This window comes from Lepidochelys kempii, chromosome 5 (assembly GCF_965140285.1).
Source record: "Lepidochelys kempii isolate rLepKem1 chromosome 5, rLepKem1.hap1, whole genome shotgun sequence".
Taxonomy (NCBI): Eukaryota; Metazoa; Chordata; order Testudines; family Cheloniidae; genus Lepidochelys; species Lepidochelys kempii.
Window position 1 is genome coordinate 43,280,116 of NC_136384.1, and position 18,586 is coordinate 43,298,701.

The 18,586-nt window shown below is 40.0% G+C and overlaps 1 protein-coding gene across 3 annotated transcripts in view; it reads left to right on the forward strand.

Moving 5' to 3' along the window:
- Positions 1–18,586, forward strand: part of MAST4 (microtubule associated serine/threonine kinase family member 4) — a 452,725-nt gene that overhangs the window by 273,223 nt on the left and 160,916 nt on the right. Inside the window, exons 1-2 of one of the 3 annotated variants that reach the window (XM_073344103.1) lie at positions 10,053–10,154; positions 14,056–14,136. The exons of the other annotated variants lie outside the window; for them this stretch is intronic. Coding sequence (XP_073200204.1) covers positions 10,108–10,154; positions 14,056–14,136 — 128 coding nt within the window. The 5' untranslated portion in view covers positions 10,053–10,107. Of the gene's footprint in view, positions 1–10,052; positions 10,155–14,055; positions 14,137–18,586 lie in introns of those variants that run through there. 3 annotated transcript variants of the gene reach the window in all.

An 18,586-nucleotide genomic window follows, 5' to 3' on the forward strand; every position in this document is an offset into this window, starting at 1 on the left:
CAGGGTGCCTGGTTTTAAAAGGACCTCACTTCAGTTAGTGAGGTGCGTGCGAGGAGCTGGGAGCAAGAGGCGTGCAAGAAGCTGGGAGTGAGTAGACATACTGCTGGAGGACTGAGAAGTACAAGCATTATCAGACATTGGAAGGAAGGTCCTGTGGTGAGGACAAAGAAGGTGTTGGGAGGAGGCCATGGGGAAGTAGCTGAGGGAGTTGTAGCTGTCACGCAGCTGTTACAGGAGACACTATAGACAGCTGCAATCCACAGGCCCTGGGCTAGAACCAAGAGTAGAGGGTGGGCCCAGGGTCTCCCAACTCCCTACTTGATATAAGAGGAGTTGATCTGGACTATGGGTCCCACCAGAGTGGAATGGCCTGTCCTCCGACCCATTAGGTGGGCCAGCAGAGACTGTGGGGATTGTTCTCCTTTTCCCCATGCTGGCCAGTGATGAGCTTAGCCAAGTGAATGGCAGGTGTGTGCCACTACCAAAAGGAGCCAAACTGAGGACTGCCGTGAACCTCTGAGGCGAGCAAATCCGTCAGAAAGCGCAGAACCCACCAAGGCAGAGGAGGAACTTTATCACAGTGTGTATATGTATTTGTCTGTGTGTGTGGGGGGGGGTACAGTGTGACAGCCCTGATTTTGTGTGTGTGTGTATACACACACACGGTGAACATGGTTTGTGTGTATGTGTGTGTGTTTGTATGTGAATAGATATTAATGTGCAGTAGACCCTAGGGAATGTCAGTCAGGGATTAGTGGCTCATTACAAACATGTAACAATTCAGCAACATTTTGGTTTCATACGAATCATTCAATAAAAAGGAGGGGCATGTCAGGGGTAGGGCTTCAGCTCACTGTGGAGATTCTGGGTAGTACTATGGTCCATAGAACAGGCAGAGGATGCTACCAGGAGGCTGACAGTTTTGGGCTGTGAGTTCTGTGCTGCACCTTTGGGAGACATAGCACAGAATCTTACCCTTTATATTTATATGTTTTAAAATATACCTACATGGGGAGCAAATATTTAATAGTGGGCTCTTCACCTAGCAGAGAAAGTCTAATCTGATCCAATGGCTGGAAGTGGCAGCTAGACAAGTTCAGACTGGAAATAAGGCCATACACTTCTGAAAGCTATGCTCTAGTAATTATTGGGGGAAGTGCTATGGCCTGTCTTATACAGGAGGTCACACTAGATGATCACAATGGTCCCTCTTGGCCTTGGAATCGGTGAATTTATGAAAACCCTTAAAGAATGTAACTTTTTTGATTGCTGCTAGGTGATCTGAAAAAGTGAGGGGTTTATTTGTGTTGTGTTTTGTTTTGTTTTTTTTAATGCTCTGAATTTTCCTGGTTAGTATTTGGATACCAAGGTGATGTTTGTAAAACCTAGACAGAAGAGAATTTATGTGCAAACATTTTTCTTTTCCTTTTTTATAATACCAGTTACCCTATGTATGATACCTCGGTTAAAACTGAAACCAGCATCAACAGAGAACAAATAAACAAATGCGAATTATCAACCTGGATTTAATCAACCTAGCACTGGGTGACAAGTCCTTTGAATTTAAACAACAAACAATAGTTATTTTAGTCCTAATTGGTTCAATACATTCCAAGATGTAGCACCATCTTTCTGACTTCTTTTTTAGTTTTTTTCAGTTGCTACTTTTTCAGATTTAGAAGCCAGACAAACTGATTCCATCATTATTAAAGTCTAGATTACCCAAATTCTTCCAGATTTTGAAAGTAGTTTGGTTGTCTACAAGAGACTGAGACAGACAGTTATTTTTGTTGGCCTTCTAAACTAGTTTTTAGGTGGTGGTATGAGTTGTTTTTCCTCATAGTTTCATATGTGTGATATGGTGGGAGGCTGCCTATATTTGGGGTACCTACTTTGCAGGAAAAAGAGTCCAAGAAAGGAGATTTGGATTAAATGAACACAGTGGAACTGGTGTAGCTTGTATCATCATATGAGACATTGCTTTGATTGGCCCTTCTGTAGGAAAGTTTGAAGTGATGTATTATAATAAAGGGTGTGTGAGAGAGAATCGGCATTTGGAGGAAGGTCTGTGGGGAAAACTAAATTGATGTCTTACGCACCATTACACTTGATAGCTGCTGTGTTCTTTTTAATAGATGCTCAATCTGGTGAGTTTTAGAACAGATAATCCATCAAACAGAAGGAAAAGAGATTTTTACCTTGAAATTTTAACAGCAGTTATGTTTTATCAGTTGCTTAGACAGGTAGAATGTGACAGCTCTTATTTATTGTATATATCAAAGCGGAAGTCGGTTTTAGGAATCTTTTGTTGTCAGGCTTCCTTGACCATGGTGTTCTTAGCAAGATAACCTATATCATTATAATGTGGCAATGGCAGCACTAACTTCAGGAATGTGAGTAGTTCGAAGCTTTTTTAATATGTTGGCACTGTCTCTGTAATTTCAGAACCATTGGAGTACTTAGTGGAGGTAGCTAGAATTGGCCAACAGGGGTTGTATTTGTTTGCAGTATCAAGCATTTCAAAAAATCATATTACTTTACTGAATAATTCAAGTAACAGGTTATTCCTTTGCACAGTTTGAAGAGAAACAGTAGCAATGATCCAAGTGGTGTTTACAGAGGAGATGAGAAATGCTGGCCCTGATATTTTGATCTGACCAACCTCTGCTCAGTACAGCCCCTGAAATGATTTTAACTACCTTCTGCACTCTCTGTATTCCAGAACCATCCAGCATGGACCACTTTATATTGAACTCTTCTGTCCCCACGGCCCCAAAGAGTCTGTTGTATCACCCAGGACTAAGTTTGGAACCCACAGCTTTAACTCACTGGCAAGTGGAAAAAGTGCTAAGTTTTTGGTGGGTGTTTTCATTAGAGATGGGAAAAGAGCTATATTTCTCCATCTTCCATACTTCCTATCTTTTCTGCCTTGTGATATGAACTAGTATATTGCAGCTAGGTTATTTGACATTTCAACTGTGAAGGAAGCGAATGGTTCTCAATCAACATTCTTACATTTAAAGGGCTACACAGTATACCTTGTTGACTGTTGCCACATGTAAGTGCATCCTTCAAGCAGCTAGGATTTGCTTTTGTGAGGGAGCATGCTACCTTCAGTCAGTTAGAGTGAGGGGAAAGAGTAACTGGTTGAGTGCCTCTATGTGATGGAGATACAGTTTCATGTTTCCAGTGACTAACCATATATAAATATTCAGGATGACACTATATTTCAGACAGTGTTGTAACATCCATTAAGTACTCTGTTTTATAAAAGTACCATCTTAGAGGTATGTCAGTGGGAATTTAAATTAATTTAGAAAGTATGCATGGAATATACTCTGTGTACACACACACACACACACACACACACGCTGGTTGGAGTTCAGGTTCAACAATTTTTTGTTGAGTCATAGACAGGGTTCTAATGGGAAATCTGGCTGCTGACAAGTCTGAGTTTCCAAGTTCTGGGGCAGCCCTGCTATGCCAGGGCTTCCTGAAATTGACCTGACATTCGTGGGAGCTTGAAAGCCCTAAGAACCCCCATAATTCCTTGAATTGCTTTCAAGCAACTTACTCTTGGGCTAATAATTGCCATGGTTTATTTTATTCTAAATCTTCAATTTTTCTGAAAAACCTGAGCAAAATCAGTCTAGCTATTTTGGAGGTGTGAATATGGGGAAAAATACATTTTCCCTATATCTTCTGATTTGAAATGCTTGCTCTTGTGTTGCTCAAAAATTGAAGGAAGGAAGAAAAATTTAAGAATTTCACTTGAAGAACATTGATTCATGTATAAAATGTACATATTCTAACTTGCATGGAAAAAACAGATTTCATTAGCTTTTTGGAGTACCCTTAGCCAAGAAGGATTTAGAGCACTGACAAGGCAGATCAAGATGGCATTGTTAAGATATCCGCTGCTATTAAGGCCTGACTTAATGGCAGAGGCAGAGGAGATTTCTTATCAAATTACTTTAACCAAGAGCACCAATCACGTTCAGATCTAGATGTAAAATGCAATTTCAAGAAAAAGATAATCATATGGTCTTTAACTCAGGTTGCATGTATATGGTCATGTCCACTCTTTTCCAAAACTTCAGTACTGTTGTATGCTGTTAAATATATATGTTTAAAAATATACAGAATGTGCAACGTGGCTAAGTAAGTATTCCAGTAGAAACCTTAATTTCTCAAATTTGCTGACTTTGTACATTTGATTTCTCAAACATAATGTTGCAGCCTCATTTCTACCTGTAGTATTTTATATGGAAAATGGTTCTGTTGTGTTTTGAAATTATTCTTGATTACTTAACTTCCCAGAGGTCTATTTTTCAGATTTGTTTCATGGTACAAAAGTTAATTAACATTTCTAATGAATACAGTTGTTGCTCTGTTTTCCTTGCATGGCAACATAAAAATACAATAGACCTATGAGTACACCATACAATTCATGTTTAGAAGTGGTTTAAAAAAATTAATCCATTGTTTAAAGCTACAATTAAAAAAAATATTTTGTAGAATAGTAAAGAACACCTTCCACCCCAGGTAGACTTTGATGAAGTGTTCTCTAGGACCACACAGTTTTACCTCATTGTGCTGTACTGAAGCATTAATAAAATGCATCACCGCAACTTGCGCATATTTATGGGTATTCTTGTAAATTAGAATCTGTAGGAAAGTCTCCTAGGAATAGTCTGGGTTATTTCTTTTCCATTTTTGTGATGCCCTAATTCTGTGTCTTCTGCTGCTAGTCTCCACTAAGACGCAGTACCGTATGTACTATTTCTAATGTTGGCTAGCAAGCAGGCCTGTGTTGATGCTGTGGCTCTAACATTTTAGTGAATCTTTTCCATGCATTGTCTGGCCTCTGTGTTAGTAAGGAGTGGAAGGTGTGTTTGTAGGTGTCCAGCCCACTTGAAAGCCTCCACAGATCTCCATGGTTCTTGGATGACCTGCACAGAAAGGTTGTTCTGTTGTTCTTACTAAAACTCGTTCTGAGACCCTATTCTTAGCAATAAAGCAACTGCTACAAATCTTGAGTGCCATCAAACTATAACTTTGCTAGGCACTATTGTACTGTTTGTATTTGTAATTAAAGAGTGATATTAGAATATTGAATTTGATGTTATAGTACTTGTTCATGCTGTAAGCCTTGAACCACTTCACAAAGCTAAATATTGGTAATAGGAGTGACAGCATAGGTAAACTCAGCAAGTTGCCTGAGCAGATCTGTGGAAAGTGGAAGCTGTTAGTGGTGAGAGTTGCCATAACATCAGGGTTAATCTCCCCTTCCCCCCGGTCCATGGTAAGCAACTATACAATCTTTAATTTCCTCATTAGCAGAAGGGGACACAAAGTTCATATCTCCTGCCAAAGACAGCACTGCTAATAGTATGGCACCTCTAGTTCGTTGATACTTTGTCAGCATTGGGTGTGAACCCCAGTGCTGGTGTTGACAGTTAAATCCAAATTCTATTAGTTGAGAGCAAACTGTATCTAACACTATTATATTATAGGGCTGTAGTTTAGTTTATTACATAACCTGAAATATTCTGTCGTTCAGTGTGTGTAGCTGATTTCTTTTGATTTGTAGTACTAATGTATGTCTTTGTCCTTTTCAAAATGAGTGGTTTTCAGATAGAGACCATTTTATAGGTAGTATGTCCTCTTTTCAAGACTGCAATTCAAGTTAAATTATAATCTGATAGGCTCTATTTCTCCCCTGCCCTGAAAGTATTAACAGGAATGTCAAATCACTCTGGGGAAGGAATGTAATGCACTCTTGAGAACTGGCAATAGAGGCTTTATCTTTCCTTTTAGAAAAGGAGAACAGTATTTGGAGGACTTAAATTCCAGAGCTGGGAATACATTAGACAAAGTCTGATCCCATCAGGGTTATTTACTCATACGTTTCTCTCACTGATGGCAGATTATCTTGAGCGACTCATGGAATTATGAGATTCTACAGTGAGAATCTTAAAGCTTCCATTTTGATTTAGGGTGCTTTCTGGTTTAAAAATGGATGAAAGGACCGTGAGCCAAGCTTGTTGATCCAGAGTGCCAGTAGAATGGTCACAATAATAGTAATTCCCCTTTTTGTGAACAATATTATCCACAGAGTCCTATAATTCAGCTTTGTCAAATCATGTCAAATTAAATACACAGCAGACAGGTTTTCATTCTACAGTTGTTTTGCCAAAAATAAAAAGTTAATCTATTATTTTAATAACTGTTATTATGTGTGACACTTTATATCTTCAAAGCACAGTGTGAGTGAACCTTAACTAATCAAGCTTCACAGCATACTGATTGGTCTGTGGGGGCTACTGCTATATCAATGTTAATAATAATAAAACAGATTCACTAGCACTTCATTGGCTGAATTATACCATGTTACCATCATTTAAGGATATAAGATCTTATTGATTACAGTTTGGGAAAGACAGATGAAATAAGTTATTACCTGACCTGTTTGGGTTTTATAGTCATTGTGGGTTTGTCAGAATTGCACTGGGGTTATGATTGGCATGGAACTATAGAAGGAAGAAACCAAAGAACTATAGTGAGTCGCCAGAAATTAGGGAGGAGAGGAGGCCCTGAAAGTGTGCAATATGGTGAGATTCGATATGGTGGTGAGGAAGATCAATTTTTCAGATGTTTTCATTTGAATAGATTTTTAGGGATTAAATGTACATCTTAAATTCTTCTGCCAAGATTTTTAAAAGTGGGTGCTCTTCAGGTTAAACTCCTAAATCCACAGGTACCGGAAATAGGGGTTTAGGTGATGACAGTGAGGTACCCATTTTTGAAAATGTTGGCCTTAATCTTTAGCCTATCTAGGTTTCTAACCACCATTTTTGTACATTGGAAAATCTCCCCCTAGCTCTGATCATCATATTTTGTTTCAAGGCTATTCTTTCAAGCTAAGACAGCACTTCAGTGGCAGCTTGTGTCAACATAGGCAGTATCTGTCAATACTCAGGTGAATCTAACTGGCAGGAAAGAATGATTTTTAATTGCAGACTTGCTGAGTGTTTGACATTGTACAGAGCAGAAACTAAAATAGGGATGTGCCTTCAGCTGGTCAGAGACTTATGTTGCCTGAGAAGCAATTTGGTGATAGGAGAAGTGATATTTTGCAGTGGTTGGTTTCCAGGAAATTAGACTGCTTGCAATAGTTCACTGTTTTTAAGAATGGACTTTCTCCTTAACACTTAGTTCACATTATTTTCCCTTTTCTTTGAATATATAAAGAAAGTAAAGCATTAGTTATCCTCTGCTTTGCTTGCAGATCCCACTGGCATACAAGAACTTGGTGTACAAACCTTAAAAAGCTGCCTTACCCCCACATTGTAATAACTCGTTTTAAATTTAGTATGAAGAGGTGATGGTTCTGTTCTCCAGAAAATTGTTAGTAAAAACCATCTTTGTGCAACTAAACTACTCATGGATGAGGGGCAGGGGAGGTTCTCTTTCCAGTAACCTCAGTACAATAGAGCCTTGAGCTAAATGGCAAGAGGTCAGTGCAAGCACGTAGCCACTATCCACTTATAGCAAATAAACAGTAAATGTAACTTTCTAATGCCGTATTGCAGTAGTTAATCTTTATAATAGTAAATAGTGATCTACAGTGCTAAACTAAAAGTGTTGGATAAGTCAATAAAACACTTACGTCACCTCTTTCGAGGCTGACACTACTGTAGAGAGAAATGAAGTTTAAATTATTTCTGACTGAGACATTGATCCTATCCCTGCCCCTTGAAAGTACAATTAATTTTCTTTATTCCAGAAACAAAAAATTGAATTGCGTTAAATTAATGAATGAGATTTTCTGCAACAATATGAGCCTCATTTTAATTATTGTTTTCCCAACCATAAATTGGCAGGCGTGACTTGTAGCTGATCAATTTGAAATTAAACTCAAAGAATGGTTTTAACTAAATGGGGAGTCAATTTTTAGTAGCTAGACTTCATCTAATTAAATTAAGGCTCAATTTTGCTGTATAAGTACAACCGAGAACAGAATTTGTCAGAATTCACCACTATGTTCTTCAGTAAATCATCTTCCCAAGTCTTCTGGAAATCAAGAATGTAGGGAAGAAAATCTCACGTACCAACCCAAAGCTTAATCCAAGGTGAGAATAAAATAGTACCAGTGATGCTGACTCGAAGTACCAGCATGAGTCAACTGAACAGTAATATGAAAAATTAAGAATACACTCCTGATCTGACCCGAAGTTGGATTCTCTTGGTCTCTATGGGTCTTAAAGTAGCCTTTGTACACAGCTTCACAGCTGCTTCTCTTAAACTGCTATGCTCGGCCGGCAGTCCAGTTCTTTCGGTTATAGCCTCACCTACACCAGTGGTGCTTTCCTGCTGGCCAGGAGCATGTCCTGTCTGCTTATAAAGTTCTACACGAAAATAATTTTCTTATATCTTGTCATGCAGCATGGGTAACGTTATCCTTTTGCATGCTGCTGGCTTTTCGTCACCATGCAGAGTTGGTTTTATAGGCCTCTGGTATAGGCCTGCCTTCTTAATTCACCTTCATGTCCAAGGTGGCATATGGGATTAATTTCTGAAACTTGTATTGCCTTTTTAATGCTTCTGAACTTTACTCCTTTCATCGTTTTTTTATATGGAAAAGGCTGTGGCATTGCCTTGACCCAGTAAAAACTTTGGAGCTATTTAGCTCTTACCCTGTTAGGACAGAACTGTCTTTCTTTTAAATCTGCCATGAAAGTTGATAAAGATTTATTCAGTAGAAGCCATGCACCTTGCCTAAAAATGTGATCATGTAATAAAACTGTATCCTAATGCATGTGCACAATGGGGGTGAACTAAGATTGCTCAGGCAACTTTAATTCTGGTATTTCTTAACTTTTGAAAACTTGACTTTGCAGCCTTAATAATGTTCTTTTGAAACGGGCTGTTTTTTAAATATATATAATATGTTATCACAAGGAAAAGTAGAAATTTGTGGATGCAGACTTTTAAAACTAAAAAACTAATGGTTGGCAAGTAGAAAAACCATAAAAACAACATAAATGATTCACATAAATTGTTTTCACATTACTGTTACATTAGACTGGCATGAAGCATTTGCCATAGAAAACATTGATTTGAATAGGGTAAAATATTCTGACTCTTATAGTATTTGTAATAAACACTTACATAAAGTTTTAGCATAAAGGCATAGATCAAAGAAGGGGATAGGGAAAAGAAATGGGTAAGTTTAAATCAAATAAGAGACATCAGATATACACTGTACTTTGAGTGTCTCTGTAAAGCATTGCATATTACTGTTGTTAAAATGAGATTGTTTTCAAATTCTGTATTTTAAAGGCAATCTAAAATGTCTGTCTTCAATTTGCAGTCTGGGTCTCATCCTTAATAAAATATTCATAACCTTTCCCTTTTTAACATTCAAGTACAACCACCCCAAAACAGAACACTAACTTTTTGTCTTACATTAACAATCAGTGCTACAGTAATATAATGTATTTGCTCCTAAGTCTCCTAAAATCATTTTCTATATCAAGAAAAGGAGCTTACATTGTCATTCAGTGACTTGCTATTTTATTGCCGCAGACACTGAATAATTCTGTTTACCAAGAAAAGGGATAATGTGACTTAAGCAAGATAGCTAAATCCTATTTGATAGGCTCATAGGGGGTGGTAAACGTTTGACATTTGCCGAGGGAAACTGGTGTAAGCGTACAGTGCCGTTGCTTTATGTTTCTGAGCTGTCAGTCTGTGTGGCGAGGGGGACTTTTCATTCTGTCGAGGTGAAAAAGTGTGCGCGTCAGTGAGGCAATTGCTTTTTTAGGCTATTATAAATTAATTACTTGACGTGCAGAACTAAAGGCTTCATTCTCTTTGCAAAATCAGTGCAGTGGGCATTGCTGTTAACTTGAAAAAGGCAGCGGACGTCTCTTCATGACAGCTAAAGGTGGAAGGACCCAAACTTGCAGTACATCCCCTCTCCCCCCAGAGATTGTTAGTCCATTCCTTTATAGTGGTTCATTTTGGCTCTCTGTCATCACCAGGATGCTGCCAGTGAATGTGTGTCATGGTTACAATAGAGTGTGGTAACATATAACAGCAATGAAAGCCCAGCGGGAAAGGCTACAAATTCCAGGGTTGACCTTGGAGTAAGTATTGTCTGTCTTTAATATTTTAATGATTTCTGCATGGCATTAGCTTTTGTGCAACCAATAGCTATGTAATATATGTTTGTACTGACAATCTCGGAGCACTGCAGCTTTAGGTTGAAGGAACATGTTTTAAATGCATTGCAGTTGATTTCAGCAAATGTGTGAGCCTAGAGCCAGGACATTGCAGTATATTTAGAAGAAAACATTTCTGCATATTTAAAGTTGCTGAATCTCAGGGCATGAAGCATCCTAACAGCTCACAGTGAAAAAATGTATCTGTAGGCCATGGTGTCTGTCTTTCTCTCCCCCTCTCTGTTACTGTTTGTTTATCCCAGTGTTGCCTTTCAGAAAGGCCTCTGTCTCTGCTGAATAATAGAGAGCATTGCAAGAGATCAGAACATAATAGACATGCTATTTGTGAGCATTCATTAAGTATGATACATATTTTACATGTGTAACAGAATATTAATGAAGTGTCTTACATTCTGAATGATTCCTGCTTAGCATCTAGTCTCTGCAGTAAATGTGTTTACCTAGTTTAGCAGTGTGTTTACTTTGTATTTTCTTAAAGCTGATTAACTCATTTGCCCGCTTTCAGTTCTTACTTTGAAAGTAGCTACATGAAAATATACAAATTGGCTTTATAGCGAATATGTTGGACAAAGCCTCTTATTCACAAAGTGTCAGCACATATTCTAAATTAATCAGCCAATTGTATTTATATCTGTACATACGTACTTACACAGAGACTCCATATGCTATGCATGTGTTTATACGTACAGTGGGCACCCCAGAAAATGTGCTGTTTTTAGCTAGATGAATAGATATGGTTACTTCACCTCCTACAGTATTCCCTTGGACTTCCACATTCTTGCTACAGGAAATGCCTGAGCACTGAAAATACAAAGGGAAAGTTATTTTAGTTATAAAAGATACTACCTAAGACATTGGGAAAGTTTTAAAGGGAGACATGTATGCAAGTAAGTGTATGTGTGTATATATATACATGGGGAAAATAATCCATTCTAATATTGCTTAAAGGTGCCAGAAGCCTTATTACAGAAAATGACTTTGGAGTTTTCCCATTTATGCTTTTAAAACATTATTGAAAAAATCCATATTTCAATGAAGACTTAATAATGCTCCTGCTTCTTTTACTTTGGAGGGGTTTGTGAACTTGTAGGTACCTTTTAGGACTTCAGAAGTGTATTCTGAGAAATAACATTACTAATTTCTCACAGATTTTGAAGGAGCTTCTTAAGGAGCTCCTTAAAATAGTTTCCATGAATAATTTATAGTTATATTCTCTTTTCTGAAGAAATCACAATTTAAATACTTTAAAAATTAAACTTCACCAGAAATACATAGTAATCTAATGCAAATGATGTCTCCAGCTACAAAAGTTGGAAAATCATTTACAACACTATTTTTCAACAAATACTTTTGTTTTTGTAAAGAGAGGTAATGACTTGTACCAAACAGTATATATTTCTTCCTCCTCATGGAGCAACCTCCCACGGTTATGCTTACTCTGCCACAGTGCTCAGATTTTGAATCATATATATTGTTAAAATGTATATTACTATAATACTAGTTTGCTTTTTGTAGTTAAAATATTGTCACAATAAAAATTATGTATCTATTTGTATTACCTTACCTCTTTTACTAATACTTTTTGTTTTATTAGAATTGAACAAAATTTTAAAAATTAACTCTTTACCTTTAAGTTGTCTCTATACTTTCTTATATTTTACTTGTTTGGACAGAGAAAGGACATGGCAAATTTACGGTTGGTTTCACCACTGGCTCCTTACCCCAATCTACCCCTGCCACTAACCTTCTACTGCACCCCAAGCTCCAGCGGAGGTGGGGGGACGACACACACACATTGATAGCACAGGAGAAACATGCTCCCTGCTCTCAGTTCTCCTGTCCATAGCACCCAGGACCAGCAGGGAAAATGTTACTCAGCCCTTGCTGCCCCGGAATGGAGCATGGCCAGTACAGACAGAGTCTGAATTTAGCTGCCAAATTCTAAGAAGTGTCTATTGAGCATGTGTGAAGATATTTTTCAAATCCATTTTTCCACATGAATGCAAAAAGCACATCCCTAACACTCCTGCAACCTCCTACAAATTTCATGTCCCTGCTCCCAAGCTTGGACGCTAGAGCGTCTCAATGAAAAGATTGTAGGATTTTTTTTTTAATGTGTCAAAACAACATATTTTCCCTAATCTCATTCTTGGAAATGGCCAGACCATGTTTGCTTGAATTTAAGCCTCCCCCACCCCCCAAACAAACCAACAAACCCCACCAAAATAAACCCAGTCTGACACAGCATGGAAAAGTTCAGCCTGACCACTTTAAAGTTTAGCCAAGTTATAAACAACTGAAAAAAAGGTTTATAATGGTGTGTCAGATCCTGGTTGACCTTTCCCCTGCTGGGTTCTCACCAGGCTGCTGTGCTTGGATCTGGCCCTGGATCCATCGTACTTCTGAGCTCCCCTGGATCTTCATTTGCAGTCTCTTGCTCTAGCCTCTTGGACACAGACTCTGTCTCATAGCACTTTCAGGGAATGGGATCCCCGCAGTCTACCTTCCCTATGTGCCCAGCATCAATGCTCACAGCTAAGACAACCCAGTTGCACAAGCTTACACTCCCCAGAACTCCATCCTCCTGGGGACACTGGTTTAGTTTCTCAAGGCCCATAATAGTTGGATCAAGCATACATAAATTTTGCAAAGAGGATTTCTAAACCAATCACATTTTATCCCCATGGTTGCACTAGCACAGGTGCAACTCAGCCTGTGATTTAATTTTGGGAGTGCGAGCAGAGGTTGGCCACAGGGTTCATTCAGGTAGATGACAGGATGTTGGGGAAAAAAGGCTGATGATTGGTCTATCTGTGTGCTCCCACTGTTGCTCTGTCTGGAGCTAGCACCAAAGCTAGAGCAAAGGTGGGAGAATTTGAGAGAGTCTTGAGTGCACACAAAAGTGCAAGCAAAGTTAATTAGTCGCTTTAGGACAAGAATTGAAGATGGCTAACTTTAGCCAGTTGCAACTAGAGGCATGTTACGGATATACTAAAAAGCTTTCCAGCAAGCATTCATGGGAAAAGTGCATGTCACTGTTTGAGAACACTTCAGAGGTGCAACTGTGGAATCTGTCAGTGGCCCTACAATGCTATTTTTACAGACGAACCTTTTGAAGTAGAACTACGGTCCAAAGTGCTTTTTAAAGACAGTTTCTAAGGTCAAAATTGTCAGATGTGGTTGTCTGTTAAACACACATCTGCACTGAGTCACTTTAAATGTTTGGCCTGACTTTCAGAACCGTTGAGCATCTGCGTTTCCCACTGTTATGGTAGTGCATCATGTTTGAAAATGGGGCCCTTTTATTTAGGTGCCCAAATTTGGGCTCCCAGATTTGAAAATTTGCACCAAAATTTTCTTATAACCAAAAATCATATTTTTATAAAGCCCATGTGCAAAATCAAATACGTAGTTTTAGGTATCTGAATATCTTCTTGTGTAAAGACTGCTATATAGCACTTGAGCACCTCAGGTTGTTTATTATAAACACAATACTTTACAAAGTTCCTTTCAGTTTTCCCTAGAGGACTCACAAGGCAGTAATCATTTCCTGAAAAAAGCCAAATGTGTAGGGTATTCCACGCTTCCCACGTTTTTTTTTTTTTTAATTTTTTATCAATTTCATAGCCGGGGTGGACCAAAACAGATGAGGCTAATAGAAGTTATAATTAGTAGATGGTTGTGTACCATTTCATTCAAAACAGCGCTCTAAAAATTCTGTTTTAAGGACCATAACCCCAAAGTAAATCATGCTACTTTTACTGAAGCTTTTGTTTACTAGAGATGACATTATTTTAACTTTCAGTCTCACCCCAAGGAGCCTGAGCCCAACCCCAACAAGCCCTTGCAGTCCATGCAGTCCTCTGTTCGCTTTTCATTTTTGGAGGTAAGCAAGTAAACTTCTGTCATTGCCATTCTTTTCTTCATTAAAAAAAAAGAAGACACACTGGGGGCGAGAGTGGGGGAAGGCAGATTACTGAATCAAATATGTCTGTGCAGTCAGGAAAGTATGTCTACTTAAAACAAGATCTTGTTCCAGCATTAAAGTATTTTTCAAATATGACAGAAATGTTGTGAGAGGGATTAAAGAGACTCAAGATGTTGATGCATAGGGAGTTGGAAGTCATTGAAAAATCAAATCGTTTTATTATATTCTGTTTTCTGTAGCTAAATTTCAACAATTGTTACTAGTTCTTATGGGCCTTGCAGTTTTGCATTTATTTTGGTGCATTGTCTGTACAGGGGATGCCTGCATGTGGGTTCACTTTGTCACTGAGCTCACCTCCTTATGATGAAATGATTGTGATAGGAGGTACAAACATGCAAGTGGATACACTGGCTTTTTTAAATTTGTGGTGTTGGAATTTAATATTATATCAGTTTAATGAGAGATGCTGCACTGTTTCCCATCACGTTAAAAGTCTGAGAACAGTTCAGAGGGTAAGGATGTTTCATTATTCAAATAGTTATGTTTGTGTAGCAGATAGACAATGATGTACTTTTACGAGGTCAAACAGTTTTCAAAATAGGAATTTGATGTCCAGGAGCTACACTGACCTAGGAATGCACATAGTCATCTAGTGTAGGTCCTTTGGACTGTTTCCTCTTCCAGCAGTAGAAATGTCATGGCAATAGAAGTTGTGATTCTAATACAGTAAAACTTCACAAATATGCTCTGTGAGGTCTTATGTCAAAGACATGATTACTTCGTCAAAATATACGAGAGAATATTTACTATTATACTATGAAATATAATCATAGATAATGAAAACTGAAGTACACTTGTCAAATAAACAAGATTTATTTGGTGATGCATCATTCTTGCTTTGTTCAATGTCTTGCTAATTCACAGAATTAAGTAAATTACTGTATCCTGTGTCTTTTTCAGTAGTCAGAGTTTACAAGGTTCTGCTCAACGGAGAATGTTCTCAAAATAAATATTAATACATTGTTATACATATCCGGGATGAGCAACTATGTAATTTTGTTAATCAAGAGTTTCAGCAGATGCTCTTAGGGTGAAAAAACTTTGAAAAAGTAGTTTGTTTTTTAATTATATAGTAATGCACATATTGTGTGCATTAAGTACACACAAATAGGCCTTAAGTATATCGTTCTAAAGCTTTGGTTGAACGTTGTGTGGAAGACGTTACGTGAATGTATTATTCTTGGTAATATACAATTTTCTTTATTAAAAACAGGTGGATCACTGTCATCCTTATTTATGTGATTTGAGATGAAATTGGGAAATGTGGTATTTTCTGTGTTTTGGGATTTTCCCCCTCAACATTTTGATAGTGGTTATTTTTTTTCCAAATGCTTGCTGTTTGGTGCAGTGGGGGGGGAGGAGGGGTAAAAAAAAGATTTTTTTGTGTATTTTTAAATATAATTTAAGAAGTCATTGAATATATTCTGTTCTTAATGTGTTTGAAAGCTCTCTGATGTTAATTAGCTCGTGGTCTGCAGCAGCATTATATGCTATAGTGTTTGTCTTGATAGCAGGAAAATAGTGAGTCATTTTTTAAAAACAAATGTTTTCAAACAGCCTCTTATGCAGCCAAGAGAAAGCATATAACTCTGATTCATTCTGGATTGTGACCTTCTCTTTTTGTTTTGTATATTTCTGTAAACTCAGGGGGTTTGAAAAATGCAGAACAGCAAATGCATCAAATAATAGTTGTCATTCAAGGCTGGTCTAGGTCAATAGGAAAAAAGTGTGTGTGTGTGTGAGAGGCAGTGACTTCACTGAGACTATTCTTGCTTAAAAATAATGAGGTGCATAAGTGTTTGCAGGACTGGGGCCTTAGAAAAATGTGCCTGAATAGAATTTGTGTGGGCTAGAGCCCTCGGCTGTGGTCCCTTCCTACCAGCCCTTTCCCTTACAGTTGAACCATAGAAAGCTATCCTCTGTAAGTTTCATTTACAGTCGTTGACATCACACTATTGCATTGGTCATTTCAAAGTCATTAGTATTACTCTCTGTAAGGGATATTGTATTAAAAAATACAATGGGAATGATAGGTGTCAACCGTTGGGAGTCAGTGGGAAACAGGCACATATCTGCCATTTGTACATTCGAAAATCTCCAACTTATACAGATGATGGTTTTTATATAAAGCTCCAGTGTGCCAGGTGCTTTACAGTACATACAGAAGAAATGACCCCTTCCAGAAAGAGCTTCCTCTGAAACCACAAACAACTGACTATGAAAAAACATGGGGGTGTGCAGGAGAAGAGAATAAAAGGGTTGCAAGAAGATCGAGGAGTTGCTTAGAAGGTGATGCACAGATATTGATGGATTTTAAAATTATCTATTCACACTTGTAATCTAATAGGTTTGGATTTATTTTAGTCGTCTTTTGGGTGGGCATTCTTTGGAATGGAAATGGGGAATGGGAATGGTGGATGGGTGTTCAAACATACGTGTATAGCAAGACCAAAATTAGCAGGGAGAGCGGAGGAGATAAAGCTCTTGAAAGAAGAGGGCAAAAAGCATGCTGAGTAGTAGAGGAGTTAAAATAAAACAATGGGGTGGGGTTGAGGGGAGGAACTGATGGCCAATGATTAGGTAGAAAAAAGCAGTGTCTTGAATTTCAGAACTGTGTGATGTGACCAGGAGCTTGTTAGGTTGTGAAGCTGATTTGGGAAGGCAGGGGGGCTGTCTGTGTGTGTGTGCGCCCTTTAAAATAAGGCTATGTCTACACTTAAAATGCTATGGCAGTGCAGCTGCAGCTACTGAATCACTTGAGTATAGATCAGGGGTTGGCAACCTATGGTATGCGTGCCAAAGATGGCACGCGTGCCAATTTTTTTAATGGCACACTGCTGCCTGCCATGTCCCAGCTGCCCGCCCCAGTCAGCCTGCTGCCGAACCCAGGCTGGGACCCCGGCAGGCAGCAGCGAGCCATTAAAAATCCTGCCCACCCTGGCTCGCTCTTCTCTGCCCCCAGCGGGGGCAGGGTGAAGAAGCTTGGTCCTGCTGGCGGCTGCTGCTGCTGCAGGGTAGGTGAGCTCCCCCTCCCTCGCCTCTTCCCCCAGCGTGCTGGGATCCTGCCCCTCCTCCTCTCCCTCCCTGCCACCGATCAGCTGATGGCCCTTGCGAGGGAGGGGGAGAAGTGGAGCCGCAGCGCGCTCACTGCTCCGGGGAGGAGGCGGAGAAGAGGTGGGGACAGGGCCTTGGGGAAAGGGTGGGGGGGCGGCAAGAATCCGGGCATATCCCCTCCAGCCCCCTGCCATGAGCCGCTCTGGGCAAGGGGTTGGGAGTACCCCACAACCCTAGCCCACACCCCCACACCTCTGCCCTGACCTCTGCACCCCCCACACACATACCCAGCCCTCCCATGCCCTGACTCTTGCACCCCCCACATTCTCACCCCCGCCCTGAGCACCAAACGGGAGCTCCTGCACCCGCCCCCTCCCCCCCCATTCCTGCCTGCACCCCTTGCACCAAATAGGAGCTGCCCAGGTAAGCACTCCACACCCAAACCTCCTGCCCCAACCCTGAGCCCCCTCCCTCATTCTAGCTCCTGGCCAGACCCTACACCCCAGCCTCCAACCTGCTCCTTCACCCCCAGCCCTGTGCTCAGTGCACTCCCACTCTCAGCTTCGTGCAGAGAGAGAGGAAGAGAATGGGCTAGAACCAGGGAGAAGGTAGGTACCACTCTATGTGGGCAGGGCCGGGATCCCAGGCTGGCAGCAGGCTGAGCAGGGCCAGCAGCCGGGACCCTGGCTGGCAGGAGCCGGCGGACAGAACCCCGGACTGGCAGCGGGCTGAGCCGCTCAGCCCACTGCTGGTCTGGGGTCTCGGCCGCCGGCCCCGCTCAGCTGCCGGTCTGGGGTTCAGGCTGCCAGCCTAGGTCCTGGCCACAGGCCCTGCTCAGCCTGCTGCCAGCCTAGGTGAACGGAACCCCAGGCTGGCAGCAGGCTGAGTGGGCCAGCGGCGTAAGATCAGCATTTTAATTTAATTTTAAATGAAGCTTCTTAAACATTTTGAAAACCTTGTTTACTTTACATACGACAATAGTTCAGTTATATAATATATAGACTTATAGAGAGAGAGACCTTCTAAAAAACGTTAAAATGTATAATTGGCACACAAAACCTTAAATTAAAGTGAATAAATGAAGACTCGGCACACCACTTCTGAAAGGTTGCTGACCCCTGGTATAGATACTACAGCAACAGGCGTGGTTCTCCCATCGTGGTAGGTAATCCACCTCCCTGAGAGGCAGTAGCTAGGTCAACAGAAGAATTCTTCTGTCAACTTTTGCACTGTCTACGTTGGGTTAGGTCAGCTTAACTACATCTCATGGGGGTGTGCTCGTGGTTATGCCAAT